The sequence below is a fragment of the Clarias gariepinus genome, chromosome 22 (genome assembly GCF_024256425.1).
Source record: "Clarias gariepinus isolate MV-2021 ecotype Netherlands chromosome 22, CGAR_prim_01v2, whole genome shotgun sequence".
Lineage (NCBI taxonomy): Eukaryota > Metazoa > Chordata > Actinopteri > Siluriformes > Clariidae > Clarias > Clarias gariepinus.
The window spans coordinates 21,609,783-21,634,518 of NC_071121.1; the positions used below are offsets into that span (position 1 = coordinate 21,609,783).

At 36.2% G+C, this 24,736-nt stretch overlaps 1 protein-coding gene across 2 annotated transcripts; it reads left to right on the forward strand.

Moving 5' to 3' along the window:
- Positions 1–567: 567 nt before the first annotated feature.
- Positions 568–22,439, forward strand: hnf4a (hepatocyte nuclear factor 4, alpha). Of its 2 annotated transcripts, none has more exons than XM_053483069.1 (10): positions 568–744; positions 18,503–18,677; positions 18,815–18,909; positions 19,322–19,428; positions 19,528–19,683; positions 20,219–20,306; positions 20,397–20,549; positions 20,688–20,924; positions 21,023–21,145; positions 21,390–22,439. In XM_053483069.1, exons 1-10 carry the CDS (start codon positions 696–698, stop codon positions 21,530–21,532), a joined length of 1,326 nt encoding a protein of 441 aa, XP_053339044.1. In that variant the 5' UTR covers positions 568–695; the 3' UTR covers positions 21,533–22,439. The 2 variants fall into 2 exon arrangements, with proteins under 2 accessions (XP_053339044.1, XP_053339043.1); XM_053483068.1 differs by lacking the exon at positions 568–744 and adding an exon at positions 16,941–17,097.
- The last annotated feature ends 2,297 nt before the right edge of the window (positions 22,440–24,736 follow it).

The following is a 24,736-nucleotide window of genomic DNA, read 5'->3' on the forward strand; positions in this document are numbered from 1 at the left end:
TGTGCACTTTGGAGAACGAAACAACACAACCTAATAGAAAATCCCTGTACGGAAGGACATAATGTTGTTTATACGAGATATAATTATTGAAAAGTGGTGTAAATCTTAACCTATTACACTAAATTCGTTATATGGATTATTGAGTTCTTGTAGGTATTAGAATCACTTAAACTCCAAACGTCGATGCATCACAAACAAGTATATCTATGAATAACCTCAGCTTGGACTTCATTCCTTTTTCGAACGGTTTTAATTATTTACGGTTAAAGAGGTGCCTTAACACTGTGTACCTTTTTGTTTTACTCATTCACCAAATCATTCTATCGTGGATAATCTTTGAAAAACGATGCAAACTTGAGAGAAAAAAAACAAAACAATTCTGCTTAAATTAACACGAATTGTCTATTTGAGTTTCTATCATCCTGTTGCTATAGCTACAGCTGTCATATAGATTGCTCCTCTATATGAGCTTGGTTACTGTTTAACCTCCCCACCCACATTTGCCCAGATTAGGAGAATCAATAAGATAACAGGAGTACCGGCCTTCCAGAGCTCCGACAGCACCTTCCTCTAAAAAAAGGCAGTACGCTGCACCAAAACTCTTCCATCCACTTTCCATCTCAGACTTTAGTTGTACTTACTCAGAAAAGGACAGCGGAAGCAAAAAGCGACAGCTGTAGAACACGAGGAACGGCATGGTCAATGTTAACACTCAGGCCGGCACTAATATGGAGCTTCCGTATGGTGAGTAGATACACTTTCTCTCACTCTCTCTCACGCCGTCCTCTCTCTCGTCCTTTAGCTAACGGCTTGGTGTAACAGTGAACGAGGCCAGATGTTTCCCTGCTGACTTCAGGTAGAGAAATCTAGCCATGTGGGACTTGTCACAGACGGAGTGAAAGCCGCCATTAGTGTCGTGAGAGCTTTTGTTGTGTTTGGGAGGTGTGGCAGAGCCATGATGGCTGTAAACAGGGCCTACATGTAGCTACAGGTGAATGTTGCAGAAAGAACTTCCTCTTTTGTGTTACGCTCATGGAAAATGTTTGCACAAAGTAAATACGGCAGATCGTTGAAAAATACGTATTGTGTAAAATGCCATTTTTTTTATACTTACACAAACACGGCAGACAGATTTTACTGTGAGAAAATTTGATGAGTCCGGACATCTGACCTAATGCAAGTCAGACTTCATTTAGCTAGTTGAAACTCTTATTTAACACAGATTACTTACCTGGTGGACTTTGAAAATAATCAGTGCTACAACTCAAATACACAGTTTTTGTTTTAAAAGCAAACTAGTGCTTTAGTGGTCTACAGTAGAGTCAGGTGCAAAAGTTTGCATACCCATAGGGCCCTTCCAGTGAGGTCTTCCATCCTCATGTGTTGCAAACACGACAAATAGCTTCAGTTATTTCTTGTAATATCTATTTTAACTCTTCTTGATAATATACTGTATGCTCTCATGAATGGGTCTTGACAAAAATTACCATCTTGATTTTTGTTTTCTTATTTGTTCCAAGCTACGCCAACATTTTTAACTTTTTGGAATTATTTTTATTATTTTTATTTTTTTTATTTTAACATTTAAATACAGTGTTGGCCAAAAGTATTTAGACAAAAGTTTAATTCATTCTTTTAATTACATTTTAAATGTTTTTTTTAATAAGGACAATTAAAATAAGAATAATTTATTTATCGGGATGAATAATCTGTCTGGGTACAAAGTCAAAAAGACATACTCTGGCGTTCTCTGGGGTCACTCGCTCAATCCATGCCTGCTTTATTTTGTCCTGAAGATCATATAAAGGAGATGGTTTCTCGACTGCTGCAACCTTCTTCACCATCATCCAACAGTTTTCCTTTCAGTTTGAGTCTGGAGATGACACATGCCATGCCTTCAGAAGCTGAATACCAATATCACATTGGCAGTTTTTTCACTAGTTTTTTAGATGCATTGCACAAATGTTTAACCTGATAGGCATAAACTAATTAAATTAGTAAAATCACCTATTTTTGAATTGAGGTGATTCTATAACCTAATAATGTTGACAGACTTTAATAATAAATAAAGTTGAATAATGTTGACAGTCCATACATTAGAAAAGGGACAAAAATCATGTGACCTCAGCGACTTTAGAAATGGTTGAACCTTCTAGAATTTTTTATTTACTTGTTGGTTTTCACAAAATTGTGCAAAAAACAAAAAGCAAGTAGTGAGCAGCAGTTCATCAGAATAAAAGAATATAGTTCTCTTTTATGTCCATAATATATAATCCCCTGCTACACTAATGCACTTATCCAGGCGTTTCACTTATGCTTGGATACTATCAAGGTGGAAAGTTTTATTAGTACACTGGAGCCATGAACAGACTGAGTGCTTCATGGCTGAAATGCTGGCCTCTCAGGAACTCCTTTAATTGTCCAAAAATATGGAATTGGTTTGTTTACAGTTTTCACAGACAGATGTCTTTCTTTTACAAGTCCACGAGACATTATCGGGCAATTTTCAACCATCTGACATTATCTCACTGAATGTTCATGGCAACGACTGCAGTGTGCTTCAAGCCACCTCGTCCAGCATCGTTATTCATGGGCGTACGGCCTTCTTTAAAACACTTGCACCATTCAAATGTTTTACTGCGGCTAAGAATCTTATTCTTCTGGAAATTTCAATTGGTTTTACGAGTTTACAAGAAATTTCATACGACTAATTTTTATTGCTTTAGAGTTTATAGTCCAGGAGCAGCATTTGGGTCCACAGTGAGGCCTTTAATTCCACCTGTTTAGCTGTATGACTGGTTTCTCCTTCAGTTCTAAACCCCTTTGGACAAAAGAGTCTGTCAAATAAATAATTGTAACATTTACATTTTGGCTAAATGCCCTTTAAGCCTCTTTCTGGCGCTAAGAAACTCAGAACAAATGCATTGTACTGTACAGTCGTTTCACAATCAAAGAATGCTTCAGATTAGTGTTGTTCTGCTAATACGGGCTGTATAATTTCAAAATAGCAAATAAAAAAACCTCCATATTTATGATGGATTTACTAAACATATTCAGTAGCAATTGCAGTAAATAATTACCATGTTTAATCATGTAATTACAATGAAACAAGTAACACAAAGTTATGCCAAGAAATGGCATCATGTAAACACTATAGAAGGAAAAGTCAAATATCATACATTATAAAGTGAAACAATTTATTTCCTAGAGAAATGTATTCTTGCACTAAAAGTGAGATTAAGTTAAACAATTTCCATTAAACAATGCAAAAATAATAATCAAATATATTTTCAATGAAAGTAGAATAAATAAAACCAATATAGCAGTACAGTACAACTGACAAATTATCCTATTAAAATAAAAAATAAATTTAATAAATTAAATATTAATATAAATAAATTAAATAAAATTACCATTCCTACATGTGAAAAATTAACAAAAGGAAACAAAATATTGTAAAAAAAAATGTGAAAAGAATTAATTCATTTAAAAAATGTAAAAATCAATTGTGTAAAAAAACCTATTAAAAATCATGTGAAAAAATATGCAAATAAAAATAATCATGTAAAAATATCTGTAAAAATGTATCGTTATAAAAATAAATGCAAAGATGAACCACGCAAAACAATTATATTTGACCAGTCATTTAGAAAATCACAAGTAAAAATCACATGTGAAAATACATTTATCATGTACAAAGATCACTTGTAAAAAATAATGTGACAATCACATGCGAAATGAATTGTTTAAAAATCACTTTACATATAATAAAAATTATAACATAATAAATAACATAATATTCTTGATAATAAATAATCAAGAATATATTATTAATGAAATGAAAATGAAAAATAAATCATTCAAAAAATCACATTAAAGTAAAATCAAAGATTTAACATGGTTTTCTTATATTTTTCCTATTTTGTTATATTTTTATCATGGCACTCAAAACAGTATGGTTAACTTTAACCTCTTTAGCAAGATGCTGGCTGCAAGGACAAGCTTCGATGAATTGCCTAGCCGTTACAACCTGGGCAAATAACTCCCCTGCAAACTTAGCAGGATCCCTGGCTTAAAGTAAATAAAAGACATGCAATCGAACAGGTCTAAAGCGAGGAGGTATGTTTACCCTGAAAAAGTCAAATTACTCTGAGGAGGCGGTCCAGCACTCCACACTTTCAGGGCCTTTTAGGGATTTGCTGAAGAAGATTTTAAGATTGAGCAATGCTGCTAAAAGTGGATCCTACACTCAGTGACTTGATTCTAGGATTGGGAAATATTTTCATGATCAATAAGGTCATATAAAATTAAATATTAAAATACAAAAGCAAACTTTGCTGAGAGCTGGTTTAACAGAAACTATTTCTGTGTCACATGCTCACATTCATATAAATAAAAGATACACCTTGGCAGTACATTGGATAGAATTCACATTATATGTGAATTCACATATACATTGGAAAACCTGAAACCAGTCTAAAAAAATGTGCTGTCTGTCTCTTTGTATGTCTGTTTGTCTGTATTTATGTCTATATATCTGTCTGTATGTCTGCTCAGCCAGCACCATTTTGTAGCTAGCTGGACAGAATGTAGTGAAACCTTAGCAGTTGTTAGGTATCTAAACCTGTGCCATAAATAAAAGCAAAATGTTGTGTCACAGCATTTAACACTTTTAGGGATGAATATAGCAATTTACCCTTGAGTTAGACATGGCTATATGGGTAACTCAACAGAGCGAAAACTATGCAAAAGACACAAAAATGATGATAACGCACCTCATCAAGAAAAATCCTCAAGAAATAGAAATAAAAACTTGACACAGAATGGCTTACTCCAAAAAAAGAAAAGAAAAAGGGAAGTACACTATGAGAACTAAACCTTCAAAGGTGTATGCACAGATCAATGTATGCTTATTCTAGTTATTCTTTTGGGTATTGTTTTTGTTATTATTATGGTTATTAAAACCAGTTTTTCTCATATGTTCTGTGGCGTTAATAAAAAGCAGTAGTGTGAAATGTCACTATGAGATCAAACACGGGTCATTAGAGCAAACAAATCCGCAAACAAAACAGTCCGAGGTAAGGGGATGTAAAATAATCGACTGAGAACATATTGTTATACGCTAAAATCAAAATGCTGAGTAGAAGTGAAGTAATACTTGCCAAATTATGTCTGATTATGGCTAGACTTATTAAAACGTCTGCAGTACTTTTATATCTGCCTAATGTTTAACCTGCATCATAAGTGAAATCAAAATGTTACGTAAAAGCAATGCTATGAACAGTTATGTGCTATGTAATAATCTACTTTAATATCTACATGCACAATGTAAACAAACACCTGCACCAATCGATATTAATTAGAAAAGCCAAACTAAATAATTTTACTGGGATTAGTTCATATTTTCACTGCGGAAATAACAGCGCTGAAGTGGTATATGTGAATTTTAACTTTAAATTTAATCTTCATCAGAACTACTTTTTCAATTTCTCATCAGTGATTCATGCTTCGATTGTCATACTTCGACAAAAGAAGTACAACTTAGCGTAAACAAGGCATAAATACTTATGATAATTTTATTTCTTTGTATTAATACGTTAGACAGAGAGTTCTGCTGTACTGAAAGACAGTTTATATTATTGTAATAATAAAAGATACAGTAGTATTACTGATCACATTAAAGCTGATAAACTAATTTTTAGCTTAAGCCATTTAACTCTTTCTACAAACCCTTTTCCTGTCAAGCTAGTTTGTAATAAAAGTGTAGTCATAGATGTCCATAGATAGATTTAGCATTTTCCTCAGTTAGCGTTTCATCATTTCATCACTTCAGCAAGGATATCCTGAAATGAAAAAATTGGGGGGATATAATATCCATTACAGTCGTAAGACTAAGCTACTGTATGAACTGTTGTACAAAAATTAAATATGAAAGAAACTAGGCTATTGTCTAAATAAAGACACTAATCTTTGCTAGCCAGCTAGTTATTTTACCTAGCAAGCTGATTGTGAGAGGAAACTTTGCCTTGTTTTTTTGTGATACCACCATGTAACTGTCTGTCTGTGAGTAAGTTGTGACTAGTTAGCAGTGCTTTTTTTTTTTTTTTAAATGAATCATTTATTGCCGCTTGCAAAGTTGAAACATTAATTTACTTTGTCCTTTGTGATAAATTAACGGATCTGATGTGTGTAAGAAGGCGCCGCCTGGACTTTTCCGCCTACATGGATTCCCTGAAACTCTTGTTTATCCCATTAACTTTCCAGGAACCCTTGTTCTTTACTTCTGTGAAGTGCTCTTTCTTGATTAGTTTTATCATGGTTATTAAATATTTTACAGATGCTTTAGGACAAATACTGTATTCTATTGATAAACTGAAGATTTACAGCTGAAGCATAATTCCATGGCACCAGGTCATATGGACTACGTTTTGAAGTAATAAGCAGTAGACATGTTTGATCACTTTATCTCTAATAATGGCACAGACCAAAATTTAATATGGAATAAAATAAAAGTTTGATGGTAGTCAGTTACACTGGGAGGGTAAATCATAAGCAGGTAGAAGGTGAGATTCAGAGGCTGTGTGGCTAGTGGTGACTTACAGTACAGTAGGTGGTTAAGGCTCTGGGTTGCTGATTGGAGGGACAGCGGTTCAAGCCGTGTCACTGCACGCATGATCTTCGCTGTTTTGTCATTTGGCAAGACCCCTCACAGGACATCCGGGGTAAAACTTGTGCCAGAGCTTGTAGATCAAATGATCTGAAGGGGAGACCCATAGTATAAAAGGGACAAAACTCAAGAAAAAAAAGACATTTTAGAGTAAGGACTAATATGTGAGGAGTGCTGTTATAGGAAATAAATCAATGCCAGGGGGTGTGATGGACCAGAATGAGAAGTATCAACCATACTGTTGATCATTTTCCTATAATTACTCCTTTAATATCATAGCAACTTGCCAAATATTATTTTTCATTGGCTAATAGTTAATTTATTTTTTAAAATGTAATTAAAATTTAAATGTGTTAAGTTTAATAAATTTTATAGCTGACATGGTGGATTAATGGTCAGCACTGTGGCCTTGCACCTCCAGGGTCTGGGTTCAATTATCGTCTCGGGGTAGTTTGTCCCTGTGCTTGGTGGGTTTCCTCCCACAGTACAAAAACATGCAGATTAGGCTAATACAGTAGGCATCCCTAATTAACAAGATAAAGCGGTATAGACGATGAGCGAGTGAGTAAGTTATAACTTTTATAGGTTTTATAAGATTAAATGTTGTGGAACATCCATGATACAGAACGGTTTCTGTTGTTGTTCATGTTGTAGCATAAAAATCATCATTTCTTTCTCTCCTTTCATTAATTGGTCACAATAGAAAGAAACTGTAAACAGTCCTCTGGTATAAAGACTTTCCCATGGCAGAAAACTTTCAGATTATTACAGCAGCACTGACATTGGGCACTCCTTCCATGAATGCTAAATAAACATCATGGAATAGGAAGCATTCCCAGATTGACAATTACTGTACTGTATCTTTCTGATTATTGCCCAATTTTAAAATCAGTCTTTTAAACAGAGGTATTTTAAACAAAAAATGCTATCCAACAGTGTGTACTGGTACCTAAAGTGGAAGTGGAGGTGAGTAAAGGAGTATTAACTCCACACAATTGACACTATTTGCTGTAAACTCAAGGCTTCTATGAAATCTCAATGTGACAGGCATTAAGGGATTAGGATCACTAGCAGGCAGCGTGCAAGTGCTGCAAGGAGGCAGCGTCTCTCACACACATTCAGAGTGCAGGGTACACACACACACACATAACAGTGAGGCCTGAATGGGCAAGCTGCTCCATAGGAGAGGCTGAGGAGCCTGAAGTCGCTGGGCCTGCATCTGCTGATTAAAGAGCCCAGGATGTATGGAGAACATGGCATTTCGATGAATCCAGGTACTGACCTGCTAGAATGTACTCTCCTTTACATACCTCAAACTGTGGAATGATAGAGATGACTAGTTTACAGACTGTCGTTGTGTTGGATTTGTTTACAAGGCATTTAACTGTCTTGTAGTTTAGGGAAAGATGTTTGGTGCTACACTAATGTGTGAAGGTGATTAGCTGTGTGAAAATGGTGCATGAAATGTGATCCAAAATGGAAAGATTTTGTATCTATAGGATTTTAAAATGTGTAGGAAAGCCTTGAAAAGCATCCGACAGAATCAAATTCATGTACTTATTAAACAGAAAGAACATTTCCTCACTTTCCCATGTTCTCCATGCCTATTTTTTGTCATCTATATAAAGAGTTATACAGTTTACTGTCTGAGAAAGGGTTTCTTGAGAGTTCCTGAGATAGTACATATGCAATGGTGGCTCAAAGGTTAAAGCTCTGGATTACAGGTCAAAAGGTTAGGGGGTTCAAGCCCCAACACTGCCAAAACGTCCCTGTTGGGCTCATTAGCAAGCTCCATAACCCTCCATACTCCAGTGGTGGCCCATCACATCTCACCCAGACCTCTGACTCCAGCTTCCAAACAAGACAAAGACTTCTAAATAGAAACATTTCGTTCTATAGCGGTATTATAATAACAAGGGGTGTGGCTAATGCATTGAATTTGCATATGGGTGTAAAAGGAATTTTACATTCATTAATTGTTGATAATTATTGTACAGGCAATGCTTTCAATGCATACAGTATGACTTTGTGTTAGAATTAAGGCTTACGGTTATTGTGCTATTGAGTATTTTCGAATATCATGTTTGTAGTTCACCTTTATGTTTGTGTTGTTTATTTTTTTTTAAGGAATATTGTTGGATGTGGACAGTTTAGTAGTCTTTCTATACACTGGCATTAGTGCAAATTCTCTATGTTTAATAAGAGTTCCTAAAACCTTAAGAGAGATAAAAATTTAGGGTTCTAGATAAACTTCTTTTGAACACAAAAACACTTATTAACCCATTAACACATGAGATTTTCCACCATGAATATCATCGTTTCTATAGTTTTAATTCTTACAAATATCCTGTTCACATTTGCTAATATCAGTGTAGCGCTTATTCTTTTACTTGTACACGCAGGAAGACCACATGGTGGAGCTACTCGACTCTGCCTGCACCCAACTCAAAGCACAAAGTCTTTAACGAGCCATAGTAGTTCCACTTCTACTTTCTGTTATATAAACTAACTATACTAAATGACATACTAAACAATTTTACATCAAGGTATATTAGACATTATTTACTATATTAGTTAACACTAGCAAAGCATAAACATTACATTAATCAGTAATGTGATGTTAACAAAGCAATGTATCTTAAAAAATGGCATCTTGCGCATAGTACTAAAATTTATCTTGTGTTGACTATTATAAGATTACAAGAAGCTGGTTCAATTTGTAGTTATTATTATTATTATTATTATTATTATTATTAGCATTTATTCCTTGGCACTAGAAAAAAGTTGTATTATGTAACAGCATGTACAGTAAAGCATAGCTAAATAATCTTATTTATTATGTATAATCATTTCAGGAATTTCCTAATTAGAAATCATTAGACTATTAATATTCAAGATATTTTAAATAATAGTTATTATGAACCTTTTCCCCCATCCATGAGTAAAAACAACAAATGGAATTTTTATTTATAAAATCTACACATATATGATGCTTTAATGCCTTTAATGACTGTTTATGGTGGTAAATTTTTTGTTCATTTTATAATTATTTAAAGTTATTATTAAAGTTAATGCAATATCAATTAATACAGGTGTTTACTCACTTTATCACTGTGCTAACATTGTTTATGGTTCTTTAATGCTGATGTATATTTTTTAAGTACTGTAGTAAAAATAATAAACATATTAAGGAAACTTCTTGCTAAAGCAATTTCTGGTGCAAGCATACTGTAAATTATTATTTTTTTGAATGTCAATCTGCTTATTTTTTGTAAAATGCATTACATAACATGATTGGAGAATGAGTGTTACAAAACATGTTGGTGTATAAATTTTGGAACATGTTATTGGAGTACATAAAAAGTGGATAATATAAAAAAAAGATATTGATACATAATGTCAAGAAAAATGAAATGTCAGGAAAAATAATATAATAATAATTGCTTACAGTTAAATGAATAAACTATAAATTATCACAGTGATGATACTGTACTTACAACTCAATCATTGTGAACAAAATCTGAACAACAACAAAAAGATCAAAAGCAACCTACTAAACTTGTACAGTATTTGTGGCTGTAGATTGTATTTATACATAGATTATGATGAAAAGATTATTATTATATTGATTACTTTAAAAAAAAAAAAATTGCTAAGTGTCCACTTAGTATCCCTGAGCCAGCAAATTGGATTTAGCCAACTCGATTCTCAGCAAAACAATGGTTAATAATTGAAAGAACCTTATCAGAGGCCATGATTGATTTACAAAGAGCATTGCGTTAAATGTGTATTGATGCAATTGTTTACTTATTTGATGTTCAGGTAGCTTCTTGGGCTTTTATGGTTTTATGAGAAAAAAAAATGGAGCAGATAGAATTTTTATCATTTAGATTTTAACACCACTAAAATGTTACAAGGTGTCAGGGTGGATTTTATTCACAGGATGTGTTGCAAAGAGTGGTTAGCAAGAAACCTAAAGACATTTCATGATCTTTATCATCGTTTCTGTGAAAAACAAATCTCTGCTAAATTCCAGAGATACTACAGCGGAAAGGAAGATACTAAAATTTTCACCTCCCTTCCTCCACACTTGTCTTTATTACCCTATGATGTAGAAGTTTAAACATAAATACTTTTACGGTGCAGTATTAGGCCCTAGAGGTTTATGATTACCCAGATTACTCCACAGAGCTAGATGTGTTAGGACTCGGAGAACTTCACAGATAATTTTTAATCCTTATGGAAGAAGAGTTATTCTGTTTTAGAAGAATCTTGGGAAATCTCAAGTGTTCATATGATGAAAAAAGAAATCACTCGTTGCTTACAGTACGATAGTAAAAAAGAAGGATCATTTATTAAACTCAAAAGGATTATAATGAAACTAGTGCTTTATATTTTTTGCAGGTGTAAATTCAAGTATGAATGAACTAATTGATTGAAACTAATTTCAGTTGCAGAAATATAAAACAAAAAAGTTAAAATTTGTATTGATAGGTCACTAAGGACATCTTTGTTTTGTCTGTACACCTGATTATATTATGTCTAGGCATGATATTATGTTTTCACTTCTTTTGATGTATTTGTTGTTGTTTTTTTCTCTCTTAAGAAATGTCTCGGAAGAGTTAAGCAAAGAAGCCTTGTTTTGCATGGTAGAAGTGTGTCTAATGATATAATAATGTACATTCAAGCATTAAGCTACCCATTAAGTTATTTCATGAAAATGGATTTGAAATAAAAAGGAATAGCATTTATTAATTAACAGCAGAAAAACATTGCCTGAGCTACACTTTGGCTTGGATGAGTGTTTTCATGGTGTCACAAGAAAGACAATATATTTATCTGTTGAATACAGTATTTGTATGTTTATCTTTCACGATTTGATCCAAAAATGGACATGACCTAAAATGGAAGGGTTTTCTTTTCTTAAAAAATAAGAAAAAACCTTGAAAAAAATTCTGCCCAGTGAGCTTCATGTCCGACTGCCCATGCGCCCACACCACTTAAAATGATGTACAGCACTAAATGAAATGTAAGACTCGCATGAAGACAAAAAACTCCCAATCACATGACCAGATGCCAAGTAATCCTATCATCTTTAAAAGCAGAAAGCAAATTCGAAAAGCAACTACCCGTCTATTAGGAGAGGTTTTGACAGTTGCCTGACATGGTTTCAAATGAACTAAACACTCTTTAAAGCTTCTCACTGAAGAAGGGTTATTTGGGGTAAAAAAAATATTCCTTTTTTGTCTACAGAGAATCCTTAGATCACTAATTAGTCAAGTAATTATCTAACAGATGGGATTACATGCAAAACAATGTCTTATCGGTGACACCTACAACTTGCCGAGTTTGCTCTCTTTTTCTTTAACATCATTGATTTCACTACTAAGCCTTTTTGAATGTAGGACTGCTTTGAAGAGCACTAATCTGGTTTTAATGGAGAGGAGGGGCATATACCCTGCTTATCAGTCCTCAAAGCATATACAGTGATATGATTATGAATGATCTCGTCATATGTTCTTTAAGTCTCTTAATGCACGGAAATGGATTCGAGCTAAAATCAAATCAGTTCCGATTTCTTCTAATGAAGTAAAGTCTTTCACGCTGACAGCCAGTGGTTCAGCATGAGGGCTTGCACAAGCTGTGTGGTTTACAGATAGCAATCTGTTGACAAGGTCTCCCTCATGTCATTAGTCTTACGTACCTGTGCCATCTACCCCAGTTTGTCCATGCTGCCTTTTTTTTTTTTTTTTTACTGGAGCAAGCATATTTTCTTCTCGCTTCCACTCTCTTGTCATTCTTATCAAGGCATCCAAGCATCATAAACCATTTTCCTGGCATCCAAATCGAGAAACCGATGTATTCCCAAAGTTATTCACAATTATTCCAAGAGAATGTTATTCCATATAGGCCATACAGCTGGTGATTCAGCGCCATGTCGCGTTCAGTGGAAATGAAAAAGACTCATTCAAGAGAAGGTACAAATAGGCAGTGGTTACAAATGGAGTTTGGTCAGTGGTCGGAGATCCCTATTGTGAAGATAGACAGGACTTTGTTCACAAACTGGAGTTTGAAGTTTCAAAGGGGGAAATAGGCAGAGGAGTTACATCAGTTCGGAGCAGTCCTTTGACTTTTAGCCCCGGGCGGCATGGGTGACTGATTATAGGACATGGATCTGAAATAGCAGCCTCATATCATACTCAGAGAGTTATTAGGGAAGGAGAGATCCTGTGGATGTCCTCCATAATCCGTTTCCAAGTACACCTTTGTACAGTGATAAAAAAATCAAATAAAAGACGTTACGCATCATGAACATTTTTGGATGTTGTTACATATCGGCTGTATTAGTTTGTTTAAGGGCTGTTTAGTGGAGTCAGTGCATCTCTCACTGCTTGAGCTGGAGGTGATGTGATCGCTGAAGAATGAGGTGAAAGTTAAATCAATTACACTCAATCATGGGTCTTCAAGTTGTTTAAAAAAAAACTCCCTGAGGGCAAGGAACATTTATGTGATTGAGTCATGAAAGAGTGGATCGTTCACATGCTAATGAAGGCAATGAAGGCGCTCACAGTATCTTTGTTTTTTTTTAAAAGACCAGCAAAAATCCGTGAAGGATAATTTTGTAAAATTTAGATAACACATTGGTGCTAATCACAATCTATCATTTTAGACAGTTAGATGTATTCTTGCGTTCTTATAGTTGTTGGCCTGTGAATTAAATGGGCTTTATCAAAATCTAAAAAGTATATAAAAAAGTATACAATATACCAATACATATTGGTATATATATAGTAAATTCAAGGGGTGTTCAAGTCAAAATGGGACTTTTGATTGTATAGAATATCAGAACACAGTTATGAAAATAAAAATTCCCATTACTCTCTATTCTCAGCGGTTCACTAGTGCGTGGATATCATTGATTTAAAGAGTTCCACTTTGACTTGAGCAGCCCTTGTATTTATTATATATATATATAGGGGATGTGGCAATAACTCCCAGCTGAGTTCCTGCAATGTGCAAGTGGTGTTTGTGAATGAGTGAATGATTGTATGTACAGTTCACATAGACAGATGTGTCTCTTCCACAAGTTTTGGCGACAAGTTATTAATGATTTTCCAGGATCAGGAGTTTCACTCGCTGCAATCGGCTCTGAGACACCATCTTCATTCACAGACATATGGACTTCTTTAAAACGTTTGCACCATTAAAATCTTTTACTGCAGCAAGGTCCATCATTTGTATTGTGCTTGCAGCCTTTTGTATATGTATATACTGTACTGTATATCAACTTGGACCTAAGCTGTTCTGTTCCTGGAAAATCCAGGAGTAAGTGAGTGATTTTCAACATAAAAATACGTGCTGAAAAGGTCCGTCAATTTTATTTTACAAAAAAGGTGTGAGAGCGCTTGCTACAGTGTTTTAAATACATAAGAAAGTTACATGTCTAGTTAAGAGTCTAGTTAAAAAGTAGCTTCATTTTTTTTTACTTTTAAAGCCCCAATCAGGAATCATGCCAGAAGCCATAAAAACATTTTTTCCTTATCATTGTATTTTTTGTTGCTTCGGACAATAACAGCTATACAGGGAAAAATAATAATAATAATAATATACTGTAATTATCATACTATAAATATCATATTGGTTTTATGTTCCATTTCCTTACAGTGTCCTCTGTTTGATTCTGAGCTCAAATTCCTGCCTGTGCATAACATAACAAGTTCTCTATACAGTTTTTAACCAAACTAAAAAGAAAAAAAGATTTACTATAGGATTACTTTTACATGCGAGTGAATTGCTTATTTTAGGGATCTAACCCTGCCTGGTTAGAACACTCCGACTTTGCATGTGACGAACAAAGCTATAACCTTGTGAATTAGGTTTTATAGAGGTGTTCAGGGCCATCAGGAAGAGATCACACCACGCTGGAAGATGTGAGTTATGATAAAGATTGTAATGGTAAGCCAGATAAGATTTGCTCAGTGTGAGTCACTGATTTGCTGTGTCAGTGTAGTTAGAGTAAAGCTCTTGAACAAATAAGGAGTTTAGGATAACACAATGTGTGTATATGTGCATGTGTATGTGTGTGTGTGTGTATGTCTACTGCTAAAAAAATAAAGGGAACACTTAGTCTCGTTTTGACTTGAACGTCCCTTGTATGTGTATAGATCTACAAGGGGCCCTTGATTTGTTTTTAACAGTATATATTAAACACTTCATATAAACCTCTTGGATAATTTGTACATGGTGTTGCTTTACTACTAATATCATATGCTACAGTCCAACATATCATTTAATACATAAGCCACAGTACGATTCTGAACATATGGTACCGCATAATGTGTTCCTTGTCCATACCTAAATTGCCAGTTTGCTAGTAAGTTTAGGTGTTTTCCAGGCTACTCCAAACAACACAGCTAATTTTGCCAGCCTCATTTTGTTCCTTATGAATTTTGGCAAGGATGTAGAAAATTTATGATCCATACCATCATACCCAAGTCTTTAGGTAATATAGGTATCTAAGACCAATACGGAGATGCACATACAGTATGCATCAAGCAAACAATAATGTGTGTTTATAGAAAGATTGGGGAGTCCCAAAGTCAGTTTCCTTGTGCATTTTGTGCGTGCACTTTTATAGCACGTAGGTCAGCTCTGGGTTTCTTGTGTGTGTGTGTGGAGGGGTAGATGAAATTCATGAAAGTACATTTACTGCCCTCGTTGACTCTCTGATCTGGAGAACATTGACCCATCGCTTTGTACTGTCACTTTCCCTTCTACAAATATATCCACCCCTGTGTTTGCCCATGCCCTTACACATATGCACTCGCTGTGCTTGTTTGCCCAACCAATACTCTCCCCTTGGGTTAAAACAAGGCTGCATGCCGAATGTAACGATTAAGCTATGCACGGCCTTTCCGTAGGATAGCATCAGTTGCAAACTGGTTAATAACAGTTTGATAACAGTGAGAAAATCTTTATCTTACAATTATCACGCTATTGTATAGGTCGTATCGCTGTTCATTCGAATGATACCTAACTTACTATTATCTACTTAAGATTAAAGGTATACTGGTTTACAGATTTGTGTAGGGAATAATAATTGAGCTCTTGACTTTCAGGCATTTTTTATGGCCTTGTTATGTTCCCGGATCAGGACTTGTCACTTTTTTATCACTTTTTATCACTTGCAGAAAATAGATAAAGACTAAGACCCAAAACAAGACCACTTAGTGTCATGGTAGTTTTGAGAGTTGAGAGTTAAGTATCGCCTTTTTAACCATCGTTTTTTTTTTTTTTTTTTGGCATTAACCATATTCATATCGGTTTATGTTTAGAAAACCAGAGTCGTAGAATTACAGACAGTTTTATTTATGATAACATCTCTGCTACAATATTTGGTAGTTGATGAAATACAAACATTTTCTTGATTTGCATCCAGACTATGTTGTACCATGTGTGGTTGTCCCCAGCTAATAGACCAGTACTTGGACCAACAGCAAGATTTAAACCTGTCGGCCAGTTAGAACACGACTTATTAATGATGGTAAGGTTTAACATAATGTTCAGCGTTCTGTTCTCTATAGTTGGACCCAAAGTGAGTGATCATGTGCATATGGGTTTTCAGTGAACAATGAGTTCTTTTACATAAAGGTCACAATTTGCTGCTTGCAAGAGTCACAGCTGTTGTTTATTGTGTAAGAATTAACAGAGACTTATTAAACATTGCAAACAAGGCTGCCTGCCTCACAGCTTGAATATCGTGAATGCATTCTTGTTCACTTAATCAGAATATTAGTTATGAGTTACTATATATCTTAGATAATATTATGAGAATTTCATATGAACCATATTTAATGCATATATTTGAAAACCGGCTTCGAGGAATAGGTCCATAAATGCAGTTAGAGCAAAATAAAAAGGATGGGATGTCCTTGCACCCAGTGATGAAGTTGCTAAACCTTCTTACATATTGATAAAGAGTGCATGAGAGAGAGAGAGAGAGAGAGAGAGAGAGAGAGAGAGAAAAACAGAGAGCGAGAGAGCGAGACCATGTTTGTCCATATCTAAAAAACGATTCTGATTTAGCACTTGAAAAGCAAGAAAATGATTAACTTAAGGGCCACCTCACTCCATAACTGGAGTGGGAAGGTCTGACCTGTCAATCAAAGTCAGTTTCATCTTTGCTCTAGAGGACATGGCCCATGTCACTCAGAGGTGTCTACCTCTCCAAGGGGTGGGGCTTGCTCTAAAAGAAGGGGGGTTCAAACTCCACTGAAGAGCACAAGTCTTTGCCCCCAGTGTCAGGTAGCTGAGAATGCGTTTGTCCAAAGCACTAGCAGACATGGAGATGGCAGACTACAGCGAGGCCCTGGACCCGGCCTACACCACACTGGAGTTCGAGAACATGCAAGTGCTCGCCATGAGCACAGGTGAGTCCACCTCCCAGATGAACTTTGAGTTCTCTGAGATTATACCAGTTAGTGAATGTTTGGTCAAGTGTGGGATGATGAGGTTTAATGAGTTTCACACTCCTTTATAGACGTTTGAAGATGACTCAAAGTGCGCTTGTGTGCCTGCAGTGACTTAATGCATTTTATGAATGTTGCCCACTGATTCTGATTGTGACAGCAGGGCAGCATGTACTGTATGAGACTGAAATTCAAAGTCTGAGAGAGTTTATGGATACAAGCTCTGTCTTGTAGGCAAGCTAGGATTGTGTTTCATCCCAAGAGTTGCACAGGCAGAAATCCCAATGTGATTCCATCCAGCTCTTCTTACCTCAATTTGGTCGGTTGGGGATAAGATATCTGTTCAGAGTTGTATTTCCAGGGATGTTTGACATTGAAGATGAATGGACCCAGACTGTAGAGGATGTCACTGAACCATTCAGTGGTTTAGTCTCCCATGGCTTGTTTCCATGAGAAATCTAACCGGTTCCATTAACTCGATCCGGCATCTTGATTTAATGTATGTATTCTTTTTTGGGTCATGTTTGAACATCGTGACTGTGACGTGTATTTATTTAATTTTGCATTTAACTGTAATTTCAACTGATTAGTTATGCTTATGAGATCACACATTTAAATAGGGATGATTATGATTTCTAAATCTTCTGTCACATGGTCTTTACCATTCAGATAATGAATCAGTTCAAAAGGAGTCAATTAACAGAGCTATCATTTAACATGTTTCCCTTTGATCAGCTGGAGAAATGTGTTTGGGCTGTTCGACTTTAATGCAATCAATCACTGCTCCTTTGAGTAATCTGACAAAAGCAAACAACAAAAACTTAAAAAAAAAAAAAAAAAAGATGAATTATTACGGATTTTTACTTACTTAAATTATTTTGCCCTATTATCTAATAAATTGTGTAAAATTATCAATGGCTTTTAAATATATGTTTCTTTGGATAGTTTTTTTTCTAAATGTTTTTGAAACTCCCCAGTCAGTTCTGTAATCCACTACATCATTCAGCGTATTTTTTATTTTATTGATTTAGAGATCTTTTTAGCATAATGCACATTTCATTTACAATAACTGCTGGATGGCTGGAGCAAACACTTAAGCATACATTCCTCTACACTTTGTTTAGTGGTAAAAACCAGTTTGCCACTTTGCCATGGCATTCTGCCCACTGCTTTTCTATCATCTATCTGATAAACATTAATCCTTCTGTTTTTTCAGTCTTAGTATCTGATTGTGAGAACTAGACTTACAGACATACAAATTTACCATCTTTTTCTCTTTTCACGTCTTTATTTACACTTTGGTATTAGACCAAAGGATATCCAGTGGAGATTTGTTTTAAAATAAGAATTAAACCTTCTCTTTCAGACTCCTCGCCAGCTGAGGGTGCCAACCTGAATGCTGCCAACCACCTGGGCACCGGGTCTCTATGTGCTATCTGTGGCGATCGAGCAACAGGAAAACACTATGGAGCCTCCAGCTGTGATGGCTGTAAGGGCTTCTTCAGACGTAGCGTTCGCAAAAACCACATGTACTCGTGCAGGTTGGTGATTGATCGCCTTTTTGTCTTGTACAATCTCAAATCTTTATGAGATCTCTTTTGGTTATTGTACTGTATGACTTCCCGGTCTTACAAAAAAAATAGGCTGTTTAATTAAGTGCTTCTTTTTGTACTGACAGGTTCAACAGACAATGCATAGTGGATAAGGACAAGCGTAACCAATGCAGATACTGTAGGCTTAAGAAATGCTTTCGGGCTGGAATGAAAAAAGAAGGTATGCACCATCTTCCTGTTGTATTTGTGACATGTGAATAATGGTCTAATGGCAAAACAAGACTGAAAGCGAGCTTGTGTGGCTTATGGGACTGAGGCTGCTATTGCAACATCAGAGCGAGACAGACAACTTGTTAATGTTCACTCTGCAATGCACTGAAGTCTATGGCCAACTTGTGCTGAGCAAACAGTTCAGAGGCATCATAATTGCACTGCACTGATAAACAGGCCAACCTTGAGCATTTCCCCCCCTTGACTAATACAACCAATGCTAATGCACTCCACCTACTCCTGCTATGTGGACTGATTGATTAAGATCAACTCATTATACAGATTAAATTCGTGTGATGAGCACTCCTTCACCTTTCGCTTCACTAGTCATTCACTTATTCATTTTAATCTCTCCGGCACAGCTGTACAGAATGAAAGAGACCGAATTAGTACCAGAAGGTCCAGTTATGAAGACAGCAGCTTTCCCTCCATCAATGCACTCATCCAAGCCGATGTCCTCTCCAGACAGGTTGGGGCATTCTCTTTAAAATAATAATAATAATAAAATATATATATGTTGTTCTATGGTAGAATTCAAGGCTTAACAGGAACCTTTGCTATGCTATAGATCTCCTCTCCAGGTCCAATCATGAACGGTGACATCAGGACAAAAAAGTTGGCCACCATTACAGATGTGTGTGAATCCATGAAGCAGCAGCTGTTGGTGCTGGTGGAGTGGGCTAAATATATCCCAGCCTTCTGCGACCTCCCTTTGGATGACCAGGTAAGACTAAAAGTGTGTGACAAAGTTGAAGGAACAATCCAGCACTGTAACGAACATCCATGCACACGAGCCGTATAGTGATTTTTAGTAATATGTCAGTAATATTATAACCAAAAATATGCCAAAAAAGTTACAAAGGCTTAGGGTTGATAGTGAGACAGGAGTGAGAAGGGAGTTGGGATGGCGAAGGGGAGGGATCTGAAGAGCTGGTGGTTAATGTGTTTTGATGTCTCTGGTTAGAAAGTGATGAGCTGGTTTGAAAACTTACATGCTCCTTAAGACCTACGGAATCATTAACAATATAAGCACCAGGATGTGGTAACTGATTTGTGGACGTTGCTCATGAATGACACTGCATCTTCTTCCAAACCAATTTTCTCAGCACCCTGCCAGTGAGAAACAGAAGAAAAAAAAAATCTGTGAGAACCTCTCATATGATGATTTGAGATTTGTTTTTTTTTTGTATGTACATGTGTCAGTATGTACAGTGTTTTAACAAGATGTGGTAATGCTAAAGTTAAAGTATGTTTTTTAGGTGGCTTTGCTACGAGCTCATGCTGGAGAACACCTCCTGCTTGGAGCTGCCAAGCGCTCCATGCTTTACAAAGACCTTCTGCTTTTAGGTAAGGTGTTTAACGCTGAAGCACGAATTTGCCTATTAATGCCAGTACTGAATTTTATGCACAGGTTATATGTGATTCTCCTTCTCCTAGGTAATGATCATATAATTCCTCGGAATTGCCCGGAGTTGGAAGTGAGCCGGGTAGCAGTAAGGATCCTTGACGAGTTGGTTCTTCCTTTCCAGGAGCTCCAAATAGATGATAATGAATATGCCTGCTTGAAGGCCATCGTATTCTTTGATCCAGGTAGTTAGTGTATAAGATTCCAGAAATGAGAATCATCCAAAAATGATTGAGAATCCTTCACATTATTGCTTGATCCATCGTTTATGTGTAATTAATACATTCATGTTCTCTCTCTCTCTCTCTCTCATTCACTGGTAGACGCCAAAGGTCTGAGTGATCCAAGCAAGATCAAGAGGATGCGTTACCAAGTGCAGGTCAGTTTAGAAGACTACATCAACGACCGGCAGTATGACTCACGGGGACGATTCGGCGAACTGCTGCTTCTGTTACCTACACTACAGAGCATCACCTGGCAAATGATTGAGCAAATCCAATTTGTGAAGCTGTTCGGGATGGCCAAGATCGACAACCTGCTGCAGGAGATGCTTCTCGGAGGTATTAATAACAATAATAATGAAAAAAAAAACTTCATTTCTTGACATAATCCCAAAGGCAGTACACTTCATTTATGAATTTTTCTATTTTCACGATAGGTTCTGCTAATGAGGCCCCTCATGCTCCTCCGTCTCTTCATCCACACCTGGTCCACGAGCACCTCAGCAACAACGTCATCGTGACCACCAGCATGGCCACTCCAATTCATAATGGGCAAATGTGTAAGCTCTTTCCTCTAGCACGTTTTTCCTGTTCATACTCTCATGTACGGCAGAGCCAAACAAGCTAATCCTTTTGGTGAACTAATCAGGCTTACTTGGTCCAAAAAGCTCTTGTTGTTCTCCTGTACTTTTTCTAATGCCTTCAGAAATTTCAGAGCTCTTACATACATTTGGAGTGCTGTTCTGTGGAACCCTCGGCGTATATTTAATGCATTTTTTTTATTTTTACTTTCTGTGCCCACAGCCACACCTGAAACTCCAATCCCATCTCCTCCACCAGCTTCCAGCTCTGAGCATTACAAACTGGCCCAGGGCGTCATCGCCACCGTGCCGAAACAACCGACAGCCATTCCTCAATCCACAATCACCAAGCAAGAAAGCATCTGACCATCTCAATCACACTTTCTAAATCAAATTAGCCATGGACAACTGTTTTTATCATTTTAATTTTGAGGCAGCCATTAAAAGTTTACTGGTGTAAACCAGTTGCTCTGGGAAGGAGCATATATGCAAGTGGCAAAATATGTATAAAGTACATTTAGGGTTATTTTTTTATTGTTGTTTAAACGTTACAGAAAGCAACAGATGAAACACCCCAGTCACAGGTAATAGATTATGGAAGTCATAAATAATGTGAAAGAGGATTTTTTGTTTTTTGTGGTACATATTTATACTCCCCTAGGAGAAATTCATATTTCAACACGTCAACAAAGAAAATGATCTATAGAAGTTTATATTAATATTATTATATTAAAATTAAATAAATGTTACAACAGGCCTTTCATCTGGCAAAAAAATCAGATGCATATGTTGTACAGTATTTTTAATGACTGAGTTTAATATGAATGATTTTTTTAAAGTACTTAGATAGAGGCTACACTGTTTGTGCCTTACAAGCTTACAATTTGCAAAAAAATACTCTTCATGAGCTGTTTAAATATTTTGATGTATTATAGAATTTTTTTTTATCTTTTAATTATATATTTGTTGTGCCAGTTCCAAATGTCCAGTATTTAAATCTGTTTAGAGACAAAAAAAAAAAAAAAAAAACTGCTTAAATGTCCTACCCTATTACTCCTATTTTGTTTTGTTAGACAGCCGGAAGAGTGTGTAAGTGTAAATGTTCAACTGAAACAGTGTGTTTGGATCCAACATACAATACGGTTTGGGTGAGAGAAAAAAAAAAAGTGCCTTGCTGTACATTCCAAGCTTCAAATGAAAGCTGACGTGGGCCTTGCAAACTGATATTAAATGTCAAGGTTATATTTTTACATAAACGTATTTGGCCTGTTCATTTACTTTCATTAGTTGTTTGTTAATTTATATACCAGGTGCTTAATTAATATGTCACCAAAGAATTATAAAAACCTTAAGCAACCGAGCGTTTCACTCCACCTCAGCAAAATGTCTTCTGTAAATGGCTAATCAACCTCAAAAAAACAAAAAAAACTTTTTTATTACTGATAAAGGGAGACCAAATACCAAAAGTCACTCTGTTACATTATTATTATTATTATAATTGTTAATGTTGGGGATCCTTTAAAAAAAAAAGAATCCAATAAAAAAGACAAATTTTATACATATTGACAGTCATCTAATCTCCTAATCTTCTCAGGCAGTAAACTCGCTGGAAAACAGGACGATAAAAGTGGCGGCCTACGTGGCAGATCATGGTCAAGGATCCTAGTGCTGGGGCGTGTGTGTAGAAACTGATAAATGTCATAAACCAAAATCCAGATAGGCCAAGAAAGAACCAGGCGCCTTCCTTCTAAAATCTGCAGAGTTAATTGCTGGAGGGTAATGTTGGCCTTATCTGTCCTACATTAATGAGCTTACACTTTAATGACTAATGACTAAGTGGTGTTCTGTCGTCATCTGCACACGGCATGTCTACCCTTCAAACAGCAAATCAAACACTATACCACACAGGCTGGGAGCATTCAGTCAGCATTGCAGTTTCGACCAGGAGTTTCATTTCTGAATTAGCAACTATTTAAAAAAAAATTATAATAATAATAGGAAAGTGTATCCTATATAAGAACGATATCAAGGAAAAAAAAAAATTTCTTTCCTGTTTATAATGGTGTGAGATTTCAATGGTAAATTTTTTATTTATTCGCATAAAAACAAAAAATTGTAAAAAACAAATAAAAATGTAAATATTTGCATTGCAAGTAATATGATCTCCATCTCAGATTACAAACTTGCAAAGCAAATTAAAAGGATGCAACAAAGTTGCAGTTAACAAGGTGATACATATTATTAGATAACCAATTATTGGCTAACCATCTTTATACGATAGTGCAGTTGAAATGTAAAATCTATAATAAGGCTTCTGTTCATATATCATATTTATGGACCGAAACTTATGTCAGTACCCAGAAATGTCCTAAGGGGGGCAGTAGTGACTCAGGCAATTGAGGCTATGTGCTGCTGATCAGAGGGTTAGGGTTTCAAGCCCCACTACCATTGGGTTGCCACTGTCAGACCCTGGACCAGATGCTTATATTGAAAGAAAAAGTAGGACCCACTGATGTAAAGGATGGTTCTTGAAAATGGTGTAGAGTGGACAGTGAAAGAGCAGACCAAGATAGGGACACCATGAAACTTGACTATTCAAACCATGACCTACTCTCACTTGATGAGAAAAGCCTAAAAAAAAGTGTCCCGGGGGCTTGATATCCTGTAGAAGAGAAAGAAAACATACTGTAAAGAAAGATGGGTGAGGAAACTTGTTTTCAGAAATAATATGGACTACTTGATTCAGGGTCATTCCATTAATAATGGCTAAAAGTATGATACCAGGACATGAAGCCAGGGACGGATTATGGGTTGTGTGGGCCCCTGGGCAAAACGTGCTCTCATGTAGTTGAGAGGTGTTAAGGATTTAAGGATTTAAGGAGTAGTTTAGGATTACCTCATAATCAGAGGGCCCTCTAAGAGGCCCCCAAAGCCCCCATCCTCCCTAGGACCCCCTGGTAGCCAGAAGCCAGGACCATAATAGGAGGGCCTAAGAGGGCCTTCTAAAAGTAGGCTCCCATGCACCCATTTCCCTTTAAAGTTCCTATAGCAGGGCCGGGGGCCCCCTGCACCCCAAGGGCTCCTGGGCAGCGGCCCCGCTGGCCCGGTCCGTAATCCGTCCCTGCATGAGGCGGGGTGCCAATCCATCGCAGGGCACACACATACACCACTCATTTACACATGCACCTAAGCTGCATGTCTTTAGACTGTGCGAGGAAACCCACCAAGCACAGGGTGGACATGCAAACCCTCTATCTTGGAGGTACGAGGTGACATTTCCACCACTAAGCTGTCACGCTGCGTGGATTAGAACATAAAGTTTTAAAATAATAAGCCATTAAAAGGCATATAACTTTAAGAATCATAATAGATGTATAATTGTTTTAATGGCTGCACACTGTATATGCATATATTTTTGAAAGTTATAACAAGCCTAATTTTTTTTTTTTAATATGCAAATATGCAATTTTACACAAGCAGTAAAACATTCTGCAAAGAAGAGTTGTGACGTGACACCAAACACATTTTAATCGAAGTCTATTTGACTCAGGACAGCAATTTGAATGCTCT

Coding starts and splice junctions, on each gene's coding strand:
- hnf4a (XM_053483068.1), top strand. CDS start 16,983: ATGCGTTTGTCCAAAGCACTAGCAGACATGGAGATGGCAGACTACAGC. Junction 18,678..18,814: donor AACCACATGTACTCGTGCAG/GTTGGTGATTGA, acceptor TTGTACTGACAG/GTTCAACAGACAATGCATAG. Junction 20,925..21,022: donor GCAGGAGATGCTTCTCGGAG/GTATTAATAACA, acceptor TTTTCACGATAG/GTTCTGCTAATGAGGCCCCT.